This window comes from Drosophila takahashii, chromosome X (genome assembly GCF_030179915.1).
Source record: "Drosophila takahashii strain IR98-3 E-12201 chromosome X, DtakHiC1v2, whole genome shotgun sequence".
NCBI lineage: Eukaryota > Metazoa > Arthropoda > Insecta > Diptera > Drosophilidae > Drosophila > Drosophila takahashii.
This window is the reverse complement of record NC_091683.1, coordinates 1697200-1724665: the sequence shown is the minus strand read 5'-3', so window position 1 is coordinate 1724665 and position 27466 is coordinate 1697200. Positions and strand designations below refer to the sequence as shown.

Below are 27466 nucleotides of genomic sequence, written 5' to 3'. Positions count from 1 at the left end.
CGAACTTTTGCGAGTGATGGAAGACAAGTTGTCTCTTCTCAGACCGGTGCCGAAAAAATAATAAATAAATAAATAAATAACAGAAGTAATAGCAATAGAAATACAAATACAAATAATATTAATAGAAATAATTAAAACCTAAAAGCGATTGAATTTTCTCCCACTTAGTTAGTACTTTCAAAAGGCACTAACTTTGTAATTATTGTATCTCAGCTATTGCTATTATTTTTGTTGTTCTAATAGCTCGCTTACATATTATTTGCTTTGTTTTTGTAAGTGTGCAGTGAGAGACAAAAGTGCTGGGAAATAACTAAAAATTAAATCAGCAAAACTACCGAATAACGAATAAAAACAGAAAGTGCGTCGTCGTCCATTTTGTGTGTGTTGTGCGTGTGTGCGTGTGTCCATGTCCTTTTGTATTTCGTATTTTGGCCCACAACGCAGGACAATAATAGCCTAAATCAACCCGAAACAAAACCGAAATAATAAAACAAAAACGCGCGCAAAACCACGACCCCCTCTCCACGCCAAAACATCTTGTTCTTCTTCTCGAGCGGAAGCAAAACAAAAACAACAGGACAACGCCAAAAGAAAGTAGAAAAGAGAAGCGAAATAGAAAGAAGCAAGAGGAAGCGACCCCAAAAGCACACACATATGATCTGAACGGCAGGATATAACCCCAAAAAAGTAAGTCAAGTGTTGAATCAAGATAACCCCTTTCATGTGACATCATTTCAAGAGGAATGTCCTTAGTACACATAAAGATTTCTTATTCGATTTCTCAAATTAATCCATATATATATTATTTTAATTTGCTTTATAAAGATAATCTCTTTTATATGACATAATTTCAAGAGGAATGTCCTAACTTAGTTCTTATAAAGATTTTTTATTTGATTTCTCAGATCGCTACTCATATTCTTTATTATCTTGTTAAATTAAGATAATCTCTTTCATATGACATCATTTCAAGAGGAATATCCTAACTTAGTAGTTATAAGGATCGATACTCATATTAGACCACATTAATATTATGTTTATTATATTAATCTAAAGATTAGTTAATCTTGCTAATTTAAAAACTTTTCTGTGTGAAAAACACATGGATTACATTAATCCTTTTAATTTTTGAATCGTGCTTTTGGATTTAATACGAATCTATTTTAGAGAATCTATATGACATCTCAGATCGCAACTCTTAATAATCTAAAAACTTTTCGGTCCAAAAAACCGTTCTCTACATAAATCGTTATAATTTTTGTTTAATAATAACAAGATTTTTAGAGAAATTGCGGTACATATACAATTTCTTTAAAATATAGTACATGAACCATACAGGTTTTCTCGGTTTTTCTAACATTAGGCTCTTTGATCCCCACTCCGCTCACTCGAAAGCAATCAAACTGCCTTTCTGCCCTTCTCGGGTTACAGACACATTTCTTGGTCTTCCATTAGAAAGACATTGAAATCGCTTCGGTGTCGCGGGGGATTGGGGATTTCCTTTTTCGGTTTTGCGCTACCTTCGTCCAAGTAAACCCATAAAAGTGCTGGGCCAAATGGAAATCTTAATTGCACAAGAGGCGCGGACAAGAGAGAGAAAACCAACCGCACAAACATAAAACGAGCTTTAATAGGGCGGATCTGATCTGCCGGAAGAAGCAGAAGAATCAGTCCCTTGGAATTGGGTGACAGTCTACAGTCTACAGTGCTATAATCCCAACCGATCGTACTATTATTATATCATATATATTATTTATTACATCAGTCGAATTTAATGATCCACTTGGGGTAAAATGGAAAGCGAAATGTATTCAAAAAGTATGCAACCAAAACCCCAACCCCTGGATTTAATAATTATTTTATTCTGTATTTACCAACTTCTATTAAGAATTGCTAATATGATTTGACTCAGTTTTACTCGTGAATCTTGAATTTTATAACATCGATTAGATCATGTGAATCACTGAACCCAAATGAAAGTGTCAAGTTCAAAAGTGAATCATTGTTATGGAATGAATTTAAACAACATTTTCTTTTTTCTACGATTTTCTATGATTAAAGATCACACCGATTGTTTGTCATCGATTCGCATCGATTCCAAATCAACGAGGAAAAACACTTACGGGGGTTGAAACCGCGACACGCGATTTCTAACGGTGGTTAGTTGGCCATTCGGTGGGTTGGGTGCTTCTGCGAGTGGGTGGTTCTTCCTCAGCGGTGGTGGTGGCTACTGGAAAGCCTGAAATATGAATATAAGCAGGAACCAAAGCAAAAGCAAAGCGGAGTGCATATTCTGCATACGGCAAACGGTGTATCGTGCATCGTGCGTCAGCATATACAATATTAACTAATGAGCCGATGACCTCGGGGGATGGACAACTGGGTGACTGGGTGGGTGAATCAGAGACGAACGAAAAGAACCACGCACCACCCACCGATCTGTCCACCCAGCCGAAAAGCAACCCACTGTGAGCACGCAGCCAAAGCCTAAATGAAAGCCCTGTTTCTGAAATACTGTGTATAATAATTTCAAAATAATTATATTATGATTTCCATATATTCGGAACCATTTATACTAACACCTTTTGAAATCTCAGAAATAACGGGAAAAATAACGATCTTATCTATATATTTCAACTAATTATATGTAAAATATTTACAATTATAAATTAGCAAATATCGGAAACATTTTTCATTAGAAACCTTTCGAAAAAAAATCAAAAACTTAATTTATAAAGACCTTTTTGAAATCTCAGAAATAGTTGAAATCGTATTAGCGTTAAAATAATCTATTACATTGAGCTGATTATACAAATTAGCTCGACAAAGCCCTCGAAATTAAATACCCATACTTTACAAGCATTTCTCTGAGTGAACTCTGGCTAACTGGCGACTGCAGACGCGGTTTGTTTATAAGGTCACCCTATTTTCACGTATTGCATCCATCTGCCGACAGTTCTCATGCTCATTTCCATTTCCATAGCCATTTTCATGCCCATTTTCATTCGTCTGCCCCTTTTGCCGTTTTTATTTCTATTTCCATTTCCCTTTCCATTTCCATTTCGATTCCGATTCTTTAGTTTCTTTCTTTTCGGTATACAATTGCATATCCGGTTCTCCATGTGGGCGCCGTCTCTCAAAATCATCCACAGATCTGCATAGATCAACTTTTCCTCTACGTACTGCAGTTTTTTATCTTTTTTCTGTGGTGTGTTTCCTTTTGTTTTGTTTTTGCCTCCCCTGGCGGCGATCCACAGAGCTTCTGTGTGGGTGGGTGGGGCCGCAAATGGGTGGTGGTTCAGGGTGGCGCAGTCGGCTGTCATTTGTGTGCAATCTGTCATCGGACACTGTCATAAAGTAGCTGCAACAATGATCTCCCAATCCAATTCAAGTGGCACAGTTTGTTTACAACGAAAACCAGACAGTTGGGCGCACTCATATTTCCCGTTCGATGGCTGCAAGACCTCTGGGATCTTAGATCTTAAAAAGGGAAAACCTTGTTAGCCGCTTGATTGACAAATGGAGAAACCCGAAGAAGTTTCGATACTATTTTATAAGCTTGCAGTATAAATTGTTGAGTTAAAAAAAATACAATAAAAATATGCATAAATATAAAATAAGTCAAAATAATATATTTCAAGAGAGAGCGCTATAGTCAAGTACTTTACAATTTACTCAGCTAAAGCCAAAGCTACTGGCTCCACCTAGTGGCCATTTCATTTTTTGCTCATAACTTTTTAATGGATTGTCCGATTTAAAAATTTTCTGTAACATTTCAATAGGTATTAATAAGCACAACAAAATGGCATACAAACTTTTACAAAATCTGTAAAGATGTAGGCGCCAGGTTTTTTTAAATTCCTTTTACTCTACCAATAACGGGTATAAAAAGTATAATATCTTTCGAAAACGTTTTCCAATTCAAGTATCCATCTGTACATCTAGATCTAGATCTACATTCGGGTCAAGTTAGCGTTTCGATTCGATTGTTGGCAATAATGCTGCCCAGAGCCAAAATAAGAGAGCTTGCAATTAACAGCATTGGTCTAGTTTTTGCGCCAGTCTCTCAGTTTTCCGTGAGTGTTAGCCATCGAATGTTAATGGTATTAGCCAAGATTTCAATTTGCGACACTGTGTTGGTGGCTGCTTGATGTTCGCTGCGAGCCGAACGAGGGAACATGCGACATTTCTGGCGGGCAAATGGCCATGGAAAAAGCATGGAAAAACTACAGAATTACAGAAAACTGGAAAACTAGAAAAAACGACAGCAACATTGTGACTAGAATGCCTTTTGCGACCATCGGCGTTGCTTCAACTTTTTCTATTTTTTTTTCGGGCCGGAAAAGGAAATGATTCTCCATTATTCTCCAGATGAAGATCATCGTAATGGCAAATAAGAGTTTGATGTTATTACTGTGCTTTTGATTATACAATTTAATGTACAATTCGCTACAATGTTGTTCTTCATTTTAAAAATTTTTTAAAAATGTTAAATCATATATTATTACGTTTACTATATCGACATAGGATTTGTAAATAGAATACCTAATTTTCTTGCATTTTCCTTCTTTATATCGATCTCTGAATTTTAAATATTATCTAAAATAAGACCCGATGATTTTCATTGAATATTTGAATACACAATAATGCCAGTTTGCAAAATCCATACACACAAACTAAATATACATACTCAAATGGACCGAAGCACATACAAAATAGTTCAGATTTTATGATTTCTTGCCAAATTCCAAACAAATATTTTCAATTAAGACCATCAAAATTTAATGCTCTTGGAATACAAAAAAAAAACATACCTTCACCATTGAATTCAGAGCAACAAGTGGATGTTCCAGAAGAAAAAATGGCACAATCTTTATGACTCTTCATCTCCGGCCATCAAATTCTGATGCTGATGGATATGTGCCAAACATATCTTGGCAGATTGATGAGGGTGGCTGCTCGAGAGCAAACTGCTGTATATACAAATTTATTATTATGGATCCACATCCAGATCCAGATCGAGATTCAGAGTCACGAGCACAAAAGCCGCTGCATAAATCGCTCTGACTATTTGCCACACTTTTCGTTTGGCTGCCTGCCAAAAAAACTGAAATAGTGTTGATCAGTTGAATTTCGATTATGAAATATATTAAAATAATATTGAGCTCTAGTTATTGATACCTATGAAAAATATTCTGATATTTTATTTTCATTAAGTATATTAATATTTAATTTATATGATTATATTTAATTTTGAGTAAGAATACATTTTTGCTATTTTTATTTTGCCAACACTATACATTTTATATCCGAAAAAAGGGGAATGAGTGGGTGGCAATTGCATGCTGCACAACAATATTCAAAATTGTTTATTTTCTTTTCGCCGTGCGTGTTGAAAAACCAAATCTGTGCTCGTATTGCGTTATAAACTTTCAATATAAACTCATAGAGACCACTAATTCAATAGATCCCCTTTCTGTAGTAGGAAAAACTATTTATCTTGATTTAAAACTCTCAACTTTATACTTTTTCTTTCATTTCAGAACGACCAATCTGCGCAACCAAAAGTCTTAAACCTTCAACTGCTGCTGCAAACCGTATGACTGATTTATCAAGTTGAGCAAACCGTAGCGATTACCTCCCTAAGTACTTTATACTAGCTTACAAGCATAAACATAGTATATAAACCCGCATTTACGGCCGGATATATATTACGAATGGCAAGGCAATAGATCCAAATATATGTATTGGATTGATTATATCGTAAAAAGCTAGAACTGCTGCATTTTGAAACTCCCGTAGATAGTGTCTACACTTTAGCATATATACATATATATTTATCTGATAGATAGGGAAGAGCAGAGGAGCAGAGAAGGGTCGGAAGAGAGAGAGAGAGGAGCAAGGAATGCAGCGGTGTCCCTACATTCATGAGATGCGCGAAAGATTACTGGACCAGCCACGGGAGACACTTCAACTGGAGAACATGGAGCGGGCCAATCTGCTCGACAACCGCCAATCGGCATCCGAATCCAACCAGGTCGGCACTGTGGTCAAGGTAGGGGCCTTCGATATACTCGCTACAAGGATTGTCCCTCTTGAAACTCATATACAATATCTAATATCTAATACCGTCATCTAACCACGTTCAAATCGTATCAATCACAGTACACACACGCAACCATCATTAAACTCACTATACTACAATGTTAAAATTTTATATTTTCTGCGATCTGAGATCACCCAAAATATGATCCACTTTTTCAATATATATTATCATCTTCATTTAACTCATTAATTTGCTTCTTAATGCAAAATATAATAAAATAATCGATATATATACTATTTGGACAATTCTATATTGTCGCTCGGGACGCTTAAACATTTTTAATATCGTGTAGAAAAAGGGTCAAATACAAACAGAATTTTGTGACGACAAATCTTGTGTAGAAAATTAATATATTTTTGTGATAGTAATAAATTTTCTAAAAATTTTCCTTTAGGAAAGCTCGGTGAAAGATTAAACTTTTTTAAGCAGAAGACCGAGTTAGAAAATGTTAGAGAATATGGCCATTGTTAACATAGGAAGATAATAGAGGTACATATTCGGCATCAGTACAATAAGTATTGGCCAATAAGTACATAGCCTAATCGTTGTCATATTATGTTTATAAAACTGGATTCCACTCACCGCTTTTGGTGTATGATTGTATGGGTTGTTCCTTGTTTGCCAAGAACGACTCTTCTTGAGCTGTACAAATGTCCTTTTTTTGGATCTCGAGAACAAAGATCTTGGGGTCATATAGCTCTGAACCGAGCGTTAATCCGAAGGATGCAGGGCCTGTGAGGCTGGCTAAGAGGCAGACCTGGAGCACCCCTATAAATGTCCAGTTAATAATGAGTCTAGTACAGTTAGATGATCACATTTACAGGGTTGTATTTGTATTTCGCGTTGGAGGCGTCTTAAAGTTGGGACACTATGACCCGCTGTGTCAACTGCATTCTACATAGATTTAATTACAACTAAATAACGAAAGGTTATATATATTTTAGTTTTTTCGTAAATATACAAACACACGAATGTACATTTTAAAGTTCGCTTACCTTTTTACACGATCGCGAATCACCGAGTCAAAGAAAACGTCGTAGTTTGGAATTTCGATGCTGCTGACTTCCCATCCTAGGGCGCACCAACGGCCCATTCAAAACTGCGTAGACGTGGCCTGCTCTTCTTTATTAAATTTATATAGTTTAGCTCAAATCGGGCTTTATTTTTGGCTTTTTCACTACGTAAATGTCGATCGGCAAAAGGACGCCATGAACTATCGATTGTTCATGGCGGCGTTGCCACTCCTGCCGCTTATAGTTGGTCCGCTGTTGCGCCCGATAGCCTTTTTCCACTGCTGCTATTCTTAACCAATGTGAAACCCCCCATATTCACAGAACGCATCCACTTCATATTCTTTTGAATCCTTCTTGAAATAAAAGTCCGATATACAAGGACTTTTAACTTTACCTACTTGCAAGCAAGTAAACTAAAATTTTTCAATCAAAGATCTAACTTTTATACCAAATAGCTTCTATAGAAACGATAACTAGCTTCCTTTCTTGTATTGTATAAATTAAACCCCCATTGCTTATGTTTTGATGAGCTGCTGTTATCGTAAAGTTGATGCGTTTTGTGGGAATCGGAGTTTCACATTTGTAAAAAATCGCAACAGTGGTAAAAGGCTATTGGGCGCAACAGTTGACTAACTTTAAAAGTTAGAAAGCGGATGGAGTGGCAACGCCGGCATGAACAATCGATAGTTCATGGCGTCCTTTTGCCGATCGACATTTACATAGTGAAAAAGCCAAAAATAAAGCCCGATTTGAGATACACTATATAAATTTAATAAAGAAAAGCATGCCACGTCTATGCAGTTTTGAATGGCCCGTTGGTACGCCCTAGGATGGGAAGTCAGCAGCATCGAAATTCCAAACAACGACGATTTTGTTGGCTCGGTGATTCGCGATCGTGTAAAAAGGTAAGCGAATTTTTAAATGTACATTACTGTGTTTGTATATTTACGAAAAAACTAAAATATATTTAATTTTTCGTTATTTCGTTTTGATTAAATCTATGTAAAATGTTGCTGGCACAGCGGGTCAGAGTGGCCCACCTTTAAGACGCCTCAAACGCGAAATACAAATACAACGCCGTAAATGTGATCATCTAACTGTACTATACTCATTAAGTGGAATTGTACAGGGGTGCTCCTGGTCTGCTCCTTCGGAATGACGATCGGTTTTTTGCTATAAGACCACAAGAACTTTTTTCTCGAAATCCAAATGAGGACATTTGTTAAGCTTAAGAAGAGTGGAATGTAGTTTTATAAACATAATATGACAACGATTAGGGTATGTTCTTACTGGCCAATACTTTTTTAACTAATGCCGACCACTTTATACAATAGGTACCTCTATTATCTTTCTATGTTAACAATTATAATATTATCCAAAATTTTATATTTATTTATTTTACAACACTGAAATATTTCTCATTAAAACCAATGATAATTTCATGAATCATGATTACCCATTACAAAAAGACACTTGAGCTTTCATTCACAAAAAAATTAATGTCCATACATATGTGTGTATGAAACTCATATACCCTTGCAGATTGTTCCCAAAAAAATTTTGACATTACACATCCTTCCTCGTCCAATGATGATGATCAAGAATACATAACCTTAATGTAAAACATCTGACTGAAATCATAAAAGACTCTGCAAGGGTATAAAACTCAAATCAAAAAACCTGTATATTGCATATGAATATTTAAACCCATCCGTTTTTAAGCAGTGTGTGTGTTGTTGGTGCGTGACAGATAAATAATTTACTTTTAAAGATTTTTCTTCTTAGCCATGAATTTGAAATGGATCCAAAAGCTTTAACCAACCAAAAATCCTTGCACGAGTAACCGATTCGCCCTTTTCTTATGTTCCTCGAAACGAAAATTACAACAAAAAGAGAGCAAAAAAAACAATTATGAGTAATTTAATTTGCAATAAATTGGAATTGATTGAATTGATTGAATTAACTAACGTCTTAATTTCGAAACGCATGTGAATGGATCGAGAAATATATTTTATTTGTTTTTAAAAGTTGCAATGCCACAGAAATAAATAAACAACATTGTTACGAATTAATCTTTAAACATACTAACTCCTCTAAAAACGAGATTTCCTGACTTGTAAATAATCTAATCTATAAAACATTTTCAAATTTCTGTGGCAAACTATTTTTAAATAACTTTGTGTATATGTATGTATACCTTGTACATTTTGTATTATAACTATGAAATTCCAATTTATTGTCGTAAGCACCTGAACCATTTGGCAACGAGAATAAACTAACTATATATGTTATCGATCCTACGACAGCTGCAGGGCGATGGCTATCACACGAGTCCTGCACACCAGCGCACTCCACTAGTGCCTCACGATCTCGGCGAGGACTTCAATTTGGATTTCGACGATGACTTTCCGATCGACGCCCGACGACCGAAAAATGCCAAGTAAGTGTGTTCCATGGTTGCATTACAAAAAAGTCCTGAACCACCATACCATTTATAAGCCAGCACCCACTCTGTGTGTCTTTGTCTTAACTGAATTTGTGTCTCGCATTCCCTATCCTGCAATATTATCACCTTGAAAAAATGTTAAACATCTTTAAAATGTGCCAGCGATAGTCCCTTTTCGATTTTTTCACTCTTTGAGGAATATTTTTTTTCGATAGATCCTTAGTAGAAACCCCCCTAAATCTGTGAATCGTTTACAATTTAATCAGTTAGAACCCGTTACAGCGGCAAACATCCTGCGGTTCTCACGCGCCCACAGCAAAGGTCAGATTTGCTATGTATAAGACATCTATTTCAAAACACCGATCCTATCTTTACTCTTTCAATACTCATAAATATATCATTAGAAATACAATTAAAAGTAGAGCCCCTATCCTTATTTTCCTACTAACCTAGGAATGTTAGCTAGTTTTCTCTGTGGAAAGTAGTTGATCTATTCTATCACCTGCATTTTGACATGGCTTTTTCAAGCAGTAGCAATCAGACAAAAACACCTTGTACATCTAAGGATACTAACCTGGAAAAATCCCTCGAAAAAACTAATATACACTTTGTTTTGCATAATGCTAATTATTTAGACATCGGATTATTTGCAAACTTTTACTAAATATAAAGTTGTTCTCAAAAATAAAGATGAATCGTTCTTAAAAATAATTTTTATAAACAAACAACAAAGTTTGACAGAATTTTAATACTAACTAAGAGAAATAGAATTTAGGCTACAAGGAATTGAAAGATTTTTTCGCCAAGTGCAAAATCCGCACACAAACAGGAGCCAAAAAGCTGTCTCAGCCCGAATTTCATTCAGCCCTTTCTTTGTATCTTTATGGCTCTTTTATTATTATTTTTTGTTTTACTATTTGCACTATCTTTTGGCATCCCGTGGATTATAATGTCAATGAACTGGACGCCACGCCAGGCACATTGCCTTACATTTCCGATGTTGTGTGTGGCATCGTTTTTTATGCCGAGTACGAGTATGTTTCTTCTTCGGTCGGGACATAAAACAAATAAGTAGGCAGCGAGTCATCCGAAATCGCGTAACACAATGCTGCTGCCAGTGGGTGAGATGGGTGGTGCTGGGTGTTGGGTGATGGGTGGTTTGAAGTTGCAAACAAATTATGCAACTTGACAAACCGACTAGGCATTCCACTCGGCTGGCTGCGACATGAACTACTGTCAGCGATGCATGCCAACGAGATCTGTGTTAGCGTCTTGTTAAACTGGATATATCTATTAAAATATAGATATAATAAAAATGTCGATATTTTCGATATTTTGACAATATCGAATCGATAATATCGATGTTTTGATGGGAAAACATTAATAAACTATCGAGAAATAGCAAACTGTCGATATTTTTTCAAGCTCTAATTAAAAGGGATGTCCAAAGAGAATTAATCGAGTAAAATGATGTTTTCTAAGTAAGGTTTTTGATTTTGAGTACTTCATATAATATAATACTTCATATAAAAAAACTTAATAAAGAGTACAAATTTTGAGTGTAAAGTAATTGCTCAATTCTCTCTGTGTAGGCCTACTTCCTCTTAAATGCAAAAGCAAATCATTATATAATTTATCTTTTCTGCAAACGAGTACTAGTACCCTATGGCATCCCTACCCATACCACCCATCTTCATCTCGGGGAAACCTGTGGGACCCAAAGTGTCATTGTACGAATGACTTACATTCGTGAGCTTGTGCAATTCGCACAACAATAGGATGTCACAATGGGCGCAAAGGAGAGCGGCGTTGACTTGAACAGACGACGGCGCAACTATCGATGCTTGGCATTTGGCCAGGGTTGTCAGCCTCACTTGAGAAACATGGTCCTCGACTTGCACTCGAACTGCAGTTCGGGAAAAGGGTAAAGCTGGTTAACTATTGGCGGGTTCCATTAGAAAGTATTTCATAAAACAAAAATCTATAATAATATAACGAAACTCAAAATTTTTCACCGTGTATCCAGCGCATGCCAGAGTTTTCCTACTTTTAGAGTTTTTAATATTGATTTGGCTGGCGCTCTCAATCTATTTGTTGAAAACGCCCATCATCTATTTGTGGCAAATCCATTATCACCCGATTAGGCACGTTGTTTTTTGTGGTAGGCCCAAGGATCTCAGTGTTCACCCCCCATAACTTTGTTTTAAAATAAAGACCTCATCTGCTGCTGCTTTGATGAGGGGTGGCTAAAAGTATAATTAGGCAAAAGCGGGCACAAGGCCAAAATGCAACCCTTCTTTGATTTCCAAGGGCTGCAGGGTAGAGGCCACGATAATAATAGACTCCCTCGGGGATTGATTTCAATTAGAAGGAACAACAAGTCAGAGATTTAGACGTGTTTTTTACGTAACTTACAAGTCAAAAAAAGTATAGATTAAAGTTGCAATATTTTTTTAGATTGCGCTGTTATAATAATATTTATATCGCATTTTTCTACGCATTTGGGTCACACGTCTTCGACTAACTGTGATCAGGGTGCGGCTGCCGGCGATTCGATTCGAACCCCCTTCTTGCGCGCCCCATCACCTTCCGCCTTTAACCCCCTGATGCCTGTCTGTCCGCCACTTTCCAGCTTTTATGCCTCTCTATGCAACTACGACGCAGTTAGCGAGCTGCGTCGCAAATCCTTAAATTTTGTTGTTTTACACTGGAAAAATAGATACAATAAATGTACATTTCTAACATTCTTTTTTTTATTTGAGGTAACAAATTGTCCAAAGGGCTACTAACATTCTTCCAATTATTACCTATTTAAATAATTAAATAAAGAACACTTTCAAGAAGGTTGTATTCCCTGCAAAACACTCAATCAAAATCAATTTAAATAAAAAAATGTAAAAAAAATATATTTCCAAATATAATACCCCTTTTCTCACAGTGTGCACTCACGATTTTTTAATACCGCCACTCTTCTGGACGACTGCAACCCCTTGTCGCACTCTGCACTCGACGTTCAATGGCTGGGGTTTTCGGTAGTTGGGAATTCGAAGGGATGGGGCGAAGCGAAGCGAAGGGACTCTGTCGGCGAATGGGCAACCAAAACAGAATGCGGCAATGGTTTTGCGAACTGCAGGCACAAAAGGCAGCCAGCGCTGAAGTTACGGTAAACGTTTAACGGTAAAGCAGGACGAACGACGGCGAAGAATGAAGCAGACAGCTTGACGACGACTTCGGCTTTTACCGTAAAGCTCTGCCACTGCGCACAATGGGCCCTCGAGCCGGATTAGCTATCAAAAAATACAGGACAGGGAGTTGGAAGGGAAATCGCGTCTAAGAAGGGCTCTAATGAACTAAAGAGAAGAAAGATTAGGGAATAAGTTTAGTAAGAGGAATGAGGGAATCCGGATCCGGATCTGAAAATCAGCTACTACACTCAAACATGTATTTTAAACCAGGTGTGCTTCGCCCATACGCACGGGGATCACATTCAATTTGATCAATTTTAGTTGTATATATTTTTAAAAAACATTTTTAAACCAAATTTTTTATTAATATCTCCTTTAAAACTAAAAATTCCACAAAATCAACCTAAGAACCAATATAATATTAAGGGGCATACCCACATTTTATTTAGGATCCATAAAAAACAATCTACTGTGCCAAATCGGTTGCCGGTGGAGTGGTTTTGACGGTTGGGTGGTTATAGCACGTCGTGCCCCTATAAATTGAACAAGAAAACACTATCGACCATTAGATACCCGTTTCTCAGCTAAAGGAAGTGCAAGATTAAATGCTCCACCTAGCGGCGGTTACAGAATTTTTTCATTACAGAATTTTCTCATAGCTTCTTAATAAATTTACGATTTAAAAAATATGAATTGCCAGAGTCTTTATGCTTTCCAAGTTTTAGCATTCTAACGGACGGACAGAAAAACGGACAAGAATATATATACTATATGGGGTCGGTAACACTTCCTTCTATCAGTTACAAATGTAATTTCCAACGAATTTAATATACCCTTTTGCTCTACGAGTAAGGGGTATAAAAACCATCAGATGATAGTAGTAAAATCAGTAGAGGCATGCCGAACGCCGTGGGTAATTGAGTTCTGTGCTGTTGCTTCTTGATGACTGACGGCTCTGTGTTGGATTCTGTTCTTCAATTCCCTATTTTTGATTCCATCTGCTCCATCCATCCGCCTCCTTTGGCACGAGAAACCACCCCCTTTTTCCGGGTGCAGTCTGCATATTGGCATACACCCGCTGATTGACATTTGGCAGCACCCCCCTCTTAAGTGACCCATTTACATTGAGTTTGCGGCTAAAACAAAGAATCTCCGCTTCCTGATGCAAAACTCAATTAAAAGATATCTTTTTGGACAGGTCCAAAGACCGGAATTCAGCGGGGAAAAAAATAGAACTTGGGAGAAACACAAGTAATAGGGAAATGCTATCAAAACAGACGTTTTATTGCAAAAAAATTAGTGAATAAATCATAATAAAATAATAAATGCTATTATATAATATCTAATAAATATATGAAAGATATGAAATGTAGGAAAGAAGTTGATAAGTAGATGAGCTGTTAGTTAACATTTCAATCAAGGCGGAATGTCAGTCCTCCCGACACGACCCTACACACAATACGAATATAACCCAGCAGAACTGAGAGCAACAAGAGCAAAAGTCGCCTATAAAATACGCGCACCGAATTGTGTCCTACTTTCTGGCATACTCAAAGGATATTTTTCCCCTGCACACCCAGAGAGCATCCTGCGAGTGAGAGACAGAGATGGAGAGGAGGGACTAAAGAGAGATTCGGCGCAGATTGAGGGCGGCTGCTGGATGCTGGATTTATCCTGCCAGGGCCCGTTTCAGTTTCAGTTGTAGTTGGATAGTAAAGGGTCTTGGACGTGTCGAGCGAATCGTTCGCCAGGTAGCCACCGAAGTCCTCCAAAAGCAAAAGTCCTTCAATCAGTTGGAAGTTTCAAAAAGTTCTCAATGAAAAATCCCAAAACTTTCAACTGAAACCGTTTTTTTTTAAAGTTTCCACTTGAAAAGTGATTTTTCTAGTGATTCGTTGATAAGATAAAACCGTGAAATTAAAAACTGTGAATTTAACTGTGAAATCTTAAGCCGAGCTTTAAACCGAGAAATTACTGGGTTTAAGTGAAGCAATTTGCAATGGAGTTTATAGACTATATACCATATAAAGCTTGTGATTTTCCGCTAACTACAGTTACTAAATTTGGTCAGGCCTCCAAAAATCCAAAAAAAAAATTGACTTTTAATGGCACCGGGCAATACACACACACATACACAAGTTAAGCAGCTTATTATACACACAGCCAAGTGAGGGATAGAGATAGAGGGATACTGGCAGAAGAAACAGCCTCTTAAGAACCTGAGGACTCCCCAATGTAGAGAGATAGTACAATTCCAATCCAATGCATACACACCAGCGCACAGCTCCACAGGATACACTTTCCACACAGTTTCCCCTCCGGAATGCGAATTTTCAACCCTCCGAAATATGCCGAAAAGAGAGAGAGAGGTCACTGGGTCGCTCCTGTCCGGGATGCAGTCCGCTTAAAAAAAAAAAATAATAGCCACGCCTCATTTGCCCATTTGTCAAATGCATTTCAAATGCGATCCACAAGGCTCCTAAAAGAGAGAGATAGATAGAGAGAGAGGGGAAGAGAGAGTGAGGGAGAGAGTCCTTTCCTATGTTGTATATAGGGAAGTCAAACAATAGCTCTTCTGTTGCATTCCAAAATAGAAAATAAACCCTGCGCAAATTGCTTCATTTAGAGTTAAGAGCTGTGAACTGTGCAATTAAGGAAACAAGAACAAACAAGTCGCCGCCGCGAAGGACCAACAAATCCTATCGCCTATCGATAAAGATCGGAAATCGAAGATCGTCGTTAAAAAGCCAGCACAACGGAGACCGAAACGGAAACAGAGGCAATGGGCGGCGGTGAAGTGAAGGTCGCTACCGTCGACGTCGAGGGCGGTGACAACATGGCCACGCTGCCGGTGTCCCGCTCGCATACCGCCGGCAGCACAGACAGCGCCGAGAAGAACAACGCGGCCAACAAGGAGATGGAGCTCAAGAATGTCATGCCGCAGCCGCTGCAGAGGTGCGAAAAATTTAGGGAGGAAATTGGGGGGGACTACGAGTTCCAAGATACAAACTGATAAGGGTTGAAACTGATAAACCAGAAGTTAATCCTGAAAGAATACAAAAATCTTAGATCCTAAATCCGGAAGCATTCTTTTTGAATTAATTACTTACTTTCTGTTATGATATAAAATATAAAAAATTAGGAAACAGTTCTGCCTGCAAATCTCATTATATCCCCCTTATATTAACCTATCAACACCCCAATTTAAGAGCCTCTATAAAAGGACTTGCTAGGCATTTAAGTCTCACTATCAAGGCCGTTCTCCAATTAGTAATTAGCTAATTCCTGTGTATAACAGTTTCACCACAAAAAAAACAAACACAGAGTTAACCCATCGCACCCGCACACTTTGTATATAAGCCAGTAATGTACGGTAGTAGTACCTATATAGTACACATAGTACATGAATATATTATATAAGCAAAAGTGCAATCCAATCTGTAGGGCGCCATTTATCTCACTCCCTCATCGAGGTCTCCCAAAAAGATTCTCATTTTTGTTGTATTGCACCCTTAACCCCTGAAACCCCTGAACTCCGCCGCCAAAACCCTCAAAATGCATTAAAAACCACATAATTTGGATATTACGTATACCTAATTTACATCAAATCTTATAGGGTTTGCTACACATTCAAGCCAAATCCAAATAAGTTCAGTTTTATGCCAGCGAAAATAACGGTACAGGGTACATATGAAACAAATCCAATAACGGGACCCATCGAACTATGGTAATGTGACATGCGAAAACCACGACCTACCCCAAACAACAAGTCCCAAAAACTCCGTTCGCTAAATTCCTCTGTTGATATTCCTTTCACACCTTTAATGGGTTCACTTATTATTATATGAAATAGGGTGGGTTCAAGATATAAAACAATTTAGACAATCCATTAAATCATTTTTATAGAATAGAATATAAAGTTTTATTGAAGGCAGGCAAAATCAGCTTTGATGTCATGCATAATTAAAGGAATTCTGTTCAAATACTCGTTATAAATACACGTTATACAATGCAATCGTCGGATTTGATGCAGCTTAGAGCTCAGATACACATGCAAATGGATGCTTTTGAGTGGGGTGGGTGGGAAAAGGAGGTTGTGTATTAAGAGCTGCAACTAACTGGGTCACAAAATACTTTGGGAGCGACAGTGGGATAAAAATGCTTTGAAATTGCGCGGTTTTCAAAAATAGTACTGAATTTCGTCATTTTTTTCGACTTTTGAATGAGATTTTACGAAACAATACATAATAATCAATTCTACCACATTACATATCAACATGATATGATTAATCTAAAATTTATGATTCAAGGTTATTTAGAAATTTTATCATATCAGGTATTTCATAAGAATTCAAAATATACTACTTTAAAATACCAAATGTAGTATTTGTTTTTCAACAAATGATGTATAATCTTTGTTCATATCAAAATGATGACTTGATCTTAAAAAATCTCGCAAGTTAACGCTGAGTGAATATATAGAGCCCACTGTACTACTAGTCTGTGGCTAATCAAACATCAAATGGGGGTTAATTCAGGGCGGTTATCTACTTGAGTTGTCAAGTGAGAATGCACTTGAGTTTTAGTTGCATGTGAAACACTTTCTCACACTCTCGCACACACACACACAAAACACTAGACTAACAGTGAAAAAGAGGAAAATTAGCAGCACACACTAAAAAGCGGGACAGTGGGTCAACTCAGGGGAGTTAGGGCCAGGTTTTTGGCCAGATCTTGACACACTACCCGCACGCAATAATACACCACCACCACGTATATACGCGCACCCAGAGTTCAAACTCCTGTACATATGAAAATAAAATTAAATTAAATTAAACAAGTAGAGTAATCTGAGACCTTCCCCTTTCGCAGGACATCGCTGTTCATCGTGACCAGTCTGGTGTACGCGATCCTACTGATCGTCGTCTGCATTGCATACGTAATCAGCGATGTAACCACCCACCGACTGCCGGTTCTCTACTACGAGACATTCTTCACATATCTCTACGGCGTCAGCATACTCTTCCTCCTTTACGTCTTCTGTTTCCTGCTGCAGGGTGAGTGGTACTTCTATTTAATTATATTTATATTTTATTCATTTAATTTCTCTTTAATTTTAATCATACACAGAGAGCTCTTGCTGCAATGGCGGCAATGGTGGCAGCAAACCGAAACCCCAACCCAAGGAGAAGAAGTCGAAGAAAGCCAAAAATGCCGATCCGGCCGATTCGAAGGATGCGAAGGGCTCTAAGGACTCGGGCAAGGCAGCCAAGGGCGCCGCATATCAGGTAAATAATTCAAGAAGAACAGTCCAACCTTTTCTAGACTTAAATATCATGTTTAATATCATAAAGATCACAAGGTTCCACTGTACATACGATTACAATTTCCCAAAATATAAATATATAAATGTAAAACTTATAAGGAATCTGTTCTGTTTCCTCTATATTATAAGCACACACTGGCCATGTTTCGGGTTTGCTATGAGCCTTACCTAAAATACTTATAATACAACCGTTTGCTATGTAAAACTTGCATTATAGATAATATTCTTAATAATCCCACTGCCTTAACATAAACTAGGTTTCAATTGCAATATCTAAATGGGCATCTCGCCCAAAGCTTGAAAAATATCGACATTCCCGATACATTTAATATGTTTCAAAAATCAATGTTTTTTCTGACATAATTTTTAAAATTTTACATCGATATTTTCAACACAATATTGTGAAAATATCGAACATATCGATAATTACGCGACACAATCGATTTTTTTTCGATGTTTCTAACATCGATGTTTTATTATAATTAAAATTTTACATCGATATTATCAACACAATATTAGATAAATATCGAAAACATCGATATATTGTTCAAGCTCTAATTTAACGTGTCTAATCACCTGCCTGCATTTTCCATGACCCACTTGCCAATTGAGTAATCCACCTTGTCAAGCTTTAAGCTAATTAGGGGCCAAGTGCTAAGGTCGCATCAATTAGTCCCCTCCCCGGAGGGCCGTGAGATTTCCCCCACATGTATTATCTCTCTTGATCGCCCGATCTCTCCATCGTCCATTCGCATTTATTTAGGAAGCACCCGTGGATGCCGAGGTGGCCGTCACCCCAAAGAATGTGCGCAAGCGCAAGACAACCCATAGTGACCTGACGCACGGTAGCTTTTTTCTGCGCGTAGGAGCCATTGGTGAGTGCGGATTTCAGATTCTAGATTCCAAAAGGAAATTATCTAACCAGATAACAGATAACTAATGCCATTCGATTACATTCTTATCCACACACAGCTTTCGGATTGGGCGCCATGATTTATATTGGCCTGGAGTTTGGATCGTTCTTCGAAATACCCTTCGATTCGCCATGCCATCACATTCTGATCGGCGTAAACCCACTGCTCCAAATGATATTCACCTTCATGCAGATGTATTTCATATTCATGAATGCCCGGGTAAGTGGAAAGGTCAAGAATCTGAAACTAAAACTAAAACTAAAGAACACTGTAAGCGTATGACTACTACCTACTACTACTACTACTACCTACTACCTACTGCTATTATCTACGGCTATTCTATACTCGTATGTTAAATGTTAAACCAACAATAAGTACACGAAACCAACCCAAATCCTCCTCAAGAAACCCCGGCGAGGTTAGTTATCCAAAGTTAGGTCGCGGCATTTAAAGTCAGGTCGCGGTTCCGGTTTCGGTTTATTTTTACCTTCATCTATCTCCAGCTCAATCCAAATCTCACCACGAATATATAATATTTGGCGTGCTAATTGGCAGTTTTGAGTTCAGTTTTCATCCATCCGCATATCTGCATTTGCAATTGCATCCATCGCTGATCACATCATCTGCCATATCACTCGCTTGCTTCTCTCAATCTCAATATCAATCTCAATTCAAAACGAACATTGGAAAAGCCACAGACAACAGACAACTTATGCTATGCTATATAGTGGTGTCAAATTGATCTTAATATCATTGCGAATGAAGATCAAATTGATCTTGAAATCATCGCGAAAGGAGATCAAATTGACCGACCGCTTACCTTTAGTATAGATCCTTTATTTTGTTTCTTTTTCTGTGAACTCACTGAACCCACTGACACAGAGTTCAAATCCTCAGCACCACACGCATTTTGACCTTTAAAAAAAAAGAAAAAAGAACACCCACCATCATCAGCCAGCTCACAGCTCATTCAAAACATCCATTTAAACATTCATGCAAACTATCCATCAATTCAACCAATGCATATTCATATTCATATCCATATCCATTCTTTAAAAACAAAAATTTCGAAATTTTGCTACGTAGTTATTTAATGAACCATTTTTGTGTACATAATCCCACAACTCCGCCCCATTCGCGCGATCGCAGACTAGGCCGCCATTTCAGGTACGATATGCAACTCATTTTCTACTCTATTCTACTCACTACCTCTAACTCTACCTGTACCTGTAACTACTGTACCTGTACCTGTACATCTGCCTCCAACCAAATGCTCATTTTGATCACCTAACTGCATACCTAAACCACCTATGTCTGTTCTATATATATATATGTATATAAATACTTTATATGATATATTATACGATATGATAATCTTTTTCGATATCTAAACAAGTTACTATATATTTAAGGGTTCCCCTTTGCGGACGTTTGGTTTTTGTTTCGCCCCACTGCCACTGTAAAGAGGTTCTTCAAACTAGAAATGGGAGTTGTAAAGCTTTTTGTTGTAAAATATAAAGTCCGATTGTAGAATTTATTTATTGTCAACAAAGAAGAAAAAAAAATTAATAAAGAAAGGAAACAATTTCGTTGGATTTGGACAGTACAGGCCTCTAAAAACACAGGTAGATTTTTTGAAAATTTATTACCAAGAGAGAAGAAGAAAAACCAATTAGATCAGCAAAAATTTAAAATTTTATAAAAAAAAAAAAATTAAAAAAAAATAGATTTGTATAGTACAGATTTCTAGGAGCACTGATGGATTTATTCAAAATTTATTATCAACAGAGAAGATAGGAAATTAGATTAGACCACCATTATTATTTTTGTTAAAAAAAAATTTTTTTTTTGGATAGTACAGGTCTCTTAGAGTTTTTTGAAGAACCTCTCTTCAGGGTCAGTGGCTTGCAGTTCCCGAACTACGAACTGAGTTTTGCCCGCCATCTAATCTATGATATCTGATCTATAATTAATGTAATCTCGACATGACCGCCGTGAAACTCTCCGTAGTACTCAAGCGTCCTGCGCATCCTTTCTCTCTATTTCTCTTTATAACTATCTTTTGGATTCCGGATTTCGTTGGACCTTGGACTTGGCACCTCCAGCTGAACATCCACCGCTTCAAGGTGATCGCCCGCTTTGGCCTGATGCACGTGGTGGCCACCAACATATGCGTGTGGATTCGCACGCTGGTCAAGGAATCGCTGCTCGAGATTACGATCTATCACCAGAAGAACGAACCGGAGGCGGGAGCCTCCTCCATTGCCCATTCGATACGGCAGCATGCCCTGCGTCATGCTGGCACTGTGCTGAGAACTCATGCGGGACCCAATAGCGAGTTCGAGGTTCTCGACGGCGAGGACATTCTGCCCAAGGATGTGTACAAAAGCGACAATGTGCTGTCGAAGCTGGTTCGCAATACAGTGGATGGTATTTCCAAGAGTCTGGGAATGGGTGGTGATCTAACCAGCACTAGTAGCACCACCTCGACGACGACGAGGGCTCCGTTTACCACTCCGAACTACCAATGGCACAGCACTACTATGGCCCGCAAGTTGAAGAAGTTTATCACCAGCGCCACCACAGCGGCGACCACGGCGGCGGGCGGCAGTGGCACCACCACCACCAGTAGCACCACCATCTCACCTTCGACCACCACCAGTACCATTGACCCATCATCGAGCACCACCACCACCACCACCACCTTCAGTCCATTTAGCACCACCACTGCCACGAATAATAATCTCGAGACCAGCAGCGGCCTGCAGCGCCTTCTATCATCCAGCGCTAATCCGCCGAGCCTGGCGCCAGTCGATGGGTTCGGTTCCGCTGTTACGCCTACTTCCGTTTCCGGTTCGGGATCCTTTATGGATTCCTTCCTGTCCAGCACCTTGAGCCCGGCAAGCAGCACCGAAGGCTCGGCCAGCATAATGAACAACCTGTTCGGCCAGCAGGGACCCATGGAGAATAGCTTCCAAACGTATTCGGATCTGGGCCACGAAGAGGTCACCGGGCTGGTTAGCTTCGAGAATTTGGAGAGCCTGGACAATATCTACCCGGCGGCCCTGTCCTCCAATATCGGCACACTCAACTCCACCGCCTGCGGAAGGATCGATATAATGGGCACCATTGTCTACGATTCGGCGCCGTATCTGTATCCATTTATTATCGAATACTCGCTGATCGGGGCGGTGGTTTTGTATGTCATGTGGAAGCATATCGGTCGCTATCCCGGCAGGATGAACGATGAGGACTTGGAGCACCGGCTGGAGGTGATGCTATCGCGCAGGGCGGTGGCCATGGCGCAGCAGCAGCGATCCGGACGCGTTGACTGCGTCGGCTCGTCGAAGGGCCTGTTCTTTGGGCTCCTGCTGCTGGTCGGAGCGCTCATCTGCCTGATACTCTTCTTCGTCTTGGTGCGCCATCAGCAGTTCTCGCTGTTGGCCATTTACCTCGCCGACGCCAGCCACTGCATTCTGATGGCCTTTGCCATACTGGCCATTATAGTTGGATTTATCAGGTTTGGACGTAGCATGATGATGTGGCGGCGACTGCACAGAGTTCACAAAGTTCAAAACGACATTATCGATATTTTCGATATTTTTCAAACATCAATGTTTATCGGAAACATCGATGCTTTCTTACGTTTTATTTTGTGAGCATTATCTTTTCCCCCAAAAACATCGATATTATCAACATTATTTAAAAATATCGAAAATATCGTTATTAAATATATCGAAATTAATCTCAAAATTACTTAAAAATATCTTAAATTCAAATTTACATGCGTATATGTTACGAACCAAATTTGAGCTGTTTTTGCATAATTTTGATATTCATTTTTTTATCCTTCTTTGGCAGCTATATATTTTGTCCGATTTTTGTTAGATTTAATTCGAAATTCTGAAATAAAAATAAATAAATTATATCCCAGAGTAGAAGAGAATACGATCAAAATTAACGATATTTTACTTTTATTTTCTCAGCTAATATTTCCTCTGTGCAGTCCCCATAAATTCCCTTTAATATTCCATCTAACCAAACTATTAATTTCTTTTTGAAAAGGGTCAAGAACCTGAAGTTCCGCTGCGAGGAGCAGTCGAACCTGAACGACATATTGCTGCGCATATCGGCCTTTGGCCTGTTCACCTACTCGGTGTTCAGCATCATCGCCGGCAGCCTGAAGGTCCTGGAGAGCGAGCCGAGCCTGCTGGTGACGACCACCGGGGGCGTGGCCGTCTTCCAGGTGATCCTGCAGCTGCTCTTCATCGCCGATGTGTCCCGCCGCCGCGTCCACCTGCCGGAGCACGATCGCAGCAAGCCGGGCCGCCAGATAGTCACCTTCCTTCTCATCTGCAACGTGGCCATGTTCGCCATCTACACATTCGAAGCTCAAAAAGTATTCGCCAATCCTGTAAGTAGATATGTACGTAAGCGAGACTGAGTTAAAGTAAGACGATTAACGTTCTCGTTCTCTACTCGTTATTCGATTGTTTAATGGATATTTCCTTGTGTGTTTTGCATGCTTTTGGGTTTGGGGTTTTTAAGTTTATGATAATAAATATGTGAAATTAAGACCTGGCCTTCCAAAGTTTCTTTTTTTTTTAATTAAAAATAGTTTGTAATTGTAGTAAATTCTAAGATTTCGTATTAAATTGAAATATTTTTAGCTATATTTTTCATCCATTATGTTAAACTTTAATTTTAATATGAAACTCTTTTTTTTTTAAATAAAGTAAAGTAAATATGACTAACATTGTATCTTTTATTTTCTATTTTTAAAAAAGGCCATACAATTAAATATATTTATTATAAAAATTTTTTTTTTTATTTAATTTTAAAATATATGAATCTTTGAATTTAATATGCAAATAATTATTTTTATTATGTCATTTATTTTTCTGTGTTGTGTTGGTGAATTTTTCAAATTATTTTTAGTACTGGTATCTTCTTTTTAATAAACTTTAGTTTTACAAAAAGAAATGTACCTATATATTTTTACAAAAAACGCCTTGTCTTGCATGCGATTGATGTTTCACCCCCGAATTATTCACTTTGCCAAAGTCGTTAGCCCTTTTAACCATACTATACACTATACCCGTCACAGGTTCAGCTGGAGTTCTACGGCTTTGTGCCCTGGTCGATCATCCAGCGCATCACACTGCCCCTGTGCATATTCCATCGATTCCACAGCGCCGTGACACTCGCCGAGATCTGGAAGACCACCTACAAGGCACGCCTGGAGTAAGATGTCTATATAGGCCGATGTGGGAGTTATGAAAAAATGCACCAAACCAAAATGTAGCGAGCCCAGAACGCAAATAGAAATCAAGTGAAGAGTTAGTTTCTAATTACGTATTAAAAACATATATGCGTACTACATATAATATACATATTATACATTAATGCAGATATGATTATTATTTTTTTGTTTGACAACCAAAGCAAAGCGAAACGAAATGAGAAACGAAACGAACGAACCGATTTGTTGATTTTGCCCTGCTTTCCTTTTTTACTTTGTTAACTCGTGGAGGACTTAAGAACTTAAGAACTAAGTCATAGCGTTTACAGTTTACCCGAAGGAAAACCACGGCACACGTTTTTAATCTGAGTTACGTATTTAATTTTAGTTTTAGTTTAGTTTAACACACTGCAATATCTTGTTACTAAATCGATGAATTCAAATTAATATTAATTTCTTAATTGTTTAACCCTTATCCGCTTCGGCAGAAACAGAAACCAAAAAGAAATCGATTAAAAAATTCACATAACAAATAAGATTGAAATTACTATAAACCAAAAAACAAAAAAGGTTGTTTACTTTTCGCGTATTTTTTCGCGACTGTGAAAAGTCAAGAATCCCGGGAAAAGCGAACATGAATGAACACGAACTAAAACACAAAACAGGGACACAAAAAGCAATGCCATGAAGAACGCGGCCACAGGAAACGGAAACGAAAGGACTTTCTTAATAAATTTGATCTGACTTTTCCGCAAAACAACCAATAAACAGTAACAGCCGAAACAACAACAAACTGTGATGAATTTATTTGATTTACTGGTATTATTTAATTTTATTTCCGTTTTGTTCTCTCGACTTGATTTAATCACTTAACCTCTTTTGTTATTTTATTCTCAGCTTCACACTTCACTCACTGAGTCGACGCAACTTTTGTAAGAATTTAGAAACAATGGCGATAAGACAACTTCATGGCCAATTGTAAAAACAAATTCCCCGAAACACCATAAAAGAAAAACATAAAATACGACAAAAAAAATCAAGAGAAAACTAAGAAAATTGTGGCATTTAATGGCCAAAAATACAAAAAAAAAAAAAAACAAACAATTTTTAATATACATTATATAAAAGTTTATAAATGTCCATTTTTTGATTATTAGTAGTGATGTTAAAAAAAAACATAATTAACGTAAACATAATAATATATGTATGTATGTTATAGCAAAGAATCGGATAAACCAAGACATTCTTAAGCTACACTCGAAGAAAGAAATCAGAGAACTTGTGAACCAAACGAACAAAATCTTTCCAAGTGAATCCCCGCATTTATGAATGAACATTTTTAGATAAAGCGAAATGGAGAAATCAAGTGGAGTGACAGGAAGAGAAGGGAGAAACCATTGACAAGCATCAATTTGTTTACAGCAATGTTAAAAAAAAAAAACGAAACGAACATTTTGAAAGATATATATGCCACGTATATCTATAAATATATGTATACTAACCCACCAAATTCAAAGTATTTCAACGTTTTATACAAGGAGACGATGCGCAAGACAAGAGATCGGGGCAGCTAACGACCTGTCCCACTCGGATCCCGAATCCCGAACCCAAGTTCCTCTACCCCTATTAACCCGAAAATCAAAAACCTCATCCCAATTACAGCTGCAATCTAAGTCAGAAAGCATCAGTTTGCCAAAGACCAAAGAAGATAAAGACAAAGACGTTACCGAAAGGCGATAAATCGATAAATTGCGAATCCGATTATAATCTGTAATCATAATCCAGTCTTCAAGTCTACATATATATAATGCATGTTAACTGTAGACGCTGGTTCAAGCAGTTCAAGAAGAATACGTATACAATACTCGTAATCCAATCAAATGTAATGTGGTAGCAAAAGCATAGGTAAGCCAAGTCGAAAAATCGAACAAACCATTAAAGTAGCTCAGCACACACACACTCAGTCACTCACACGATCGATCACTCATGGATCTGGGTATTCAGTATTCAGTATCGAGTATTCAGTATTCAGTATTCGGTGAATCATATATCCAAACGTTTGCGAATTAAATTCAGTTTGAAACTTGTACTTGCGTAGGCTCTTAGACATTTTACTTGAATGCATACGCTTCATAAGTCACATACATACATATATATATATATATTTAACTATACATATATATATATAAATATAAATTTAAAAAAGAATTGTTTTTTTCCTTAACATTTAGTTAAACGTAAGATTGAATCATATTTTACGCCGTACAACCGAACAGAAAAAAAGTGAGCAGAAAGAAATATTTATTAAATGTTTCAACTAAGTTGTATAATTATAAGTGAGAATTTACATAATGGAATTATGTATCTGTATCTAAGCCAGACAAAAAAAAAACAAAAAACACTGAAAACATTTTTGGGAAAGCGGCGAAAGTAAAAAAGAGTTGGGAATTCGAATTCGATTAACGTTAAAATATTCAGACAGAAACTTAACGCACAAGAACAAAAGAGATCAACACCAAAAGCAGCTGCTAAATCCCAAGAAAACAGAAAACCAAATACAACATGAACAATTTATATGCTCGTAAGTATATAGACAATTTCAATAACTGATAAAAATATATATACAAGAAAAAAAGCGAAATTTACATGCAATTCAAATACATTTTCCATAACCGCATCAACTAAACAACAATTACAAACGAATTAAAGTGGATGAAAACGATTCGAGGAATGAATATTATAAATTATGGATGTGCGAACGAAAACGCCACAAAAACCAAAAATTGTAAGCCATTTTTTAATCATTGTCGCATTTAAGATATGATAAACGAGAACGAAATACAAAATTCAAAAATTTCTCAGTTCTAAAAACACACGTTCAGAATCACACTGACATTCGCTCAATACATTGAGTTCATTGCATAACGAATACAAAAATTGACATACATACAACATAAAAATGAAGTAAACAAAACATTTGATGGTAAACGAACGTACAGATGACATACAAGTAATTTTAAATTGAATAAAAACTAGTATTAAATATGTACAACAAAAAATCAAGCGTGTTTTATTCACCACAAAATGGTTTAAAAAGAGTTGAAATAATCAAAAGAAAGTAGATTTTTTGGAAAATTATAATATAAACTCTTCTATATTATTTTCTTCATTTACAAATAAAAATGGTTAAGAAAATTCAATTAAAGTAATAAAAAAATAATAGAAATGCTAGAG

The 27466-nt window shown here is 37.5% G+C and overlaps 1 protein-coding gene and 1 long non-coding RNA gene across 13 annotated transcripts; one reads left to right on the top strand and one right to left on the bottom strand.

Moving 5' to 3' along the window:
* On the top strand, positions 1 to 27291 carry OtopLa (Otopetrin-like a). Of its 12 annotated transcripts, none has more exons than XM_044396246.2 (13): positions 1 to 46; positions 285 to 687; positions 5544 to 5597; positions 5849 to 6055; positions 9426 to 9559; positions 17623 to 17807; positions 17881 to 18038; positions 18840 to 18951; positions 19049 to 19209; positions 20140 to 20157; positions 21096 to 22510; positions 23056 to 23416; positions 24098 to 27291. In XM_044396246.2, the coding sequence occupies exons 4-13, from the start codon at positions 5906 to 5908 to the stop codon at positions 24236 to 24238; spliced, it is 2835 nt and encodes a 944-aa protein (XP_044252181.1). In that variant the 5' UTR covers positions 1 to 46; positions 285 to 687; positions 5544 to 5597; positions 5849 to 5905; the 3' UTR covers positions 24239 to 27291. The 12 variants fall into 12 exon arrangements, with proteins under 12 accessions (XP_044252181.1, XP_044252180.1, XP_044252184.1 ...); XM_044396245.2 differs by having other exon boundaries at positions 5544 to 5615; XM_044396249.2 differs by having other exon boundaries at positions 5544 to 6037.
* LOC138913766 (uncharacterized) lies at positions 6769 to 7287 on the bottom strand. Its single transcript, XR_011419605.1, has 3 exons — positions 7102 to 7287; positions 6928 to 7020; positions 6769 to 6874 (listed from the first exon to the last, which is right to left on the bottom strand). It is a non-coding gene; the product is annotated as an uncharacterized lncRNA (long non-coding RNA).
* Positions 27292 to 27466: the final 175 nt, after the last annotated feature.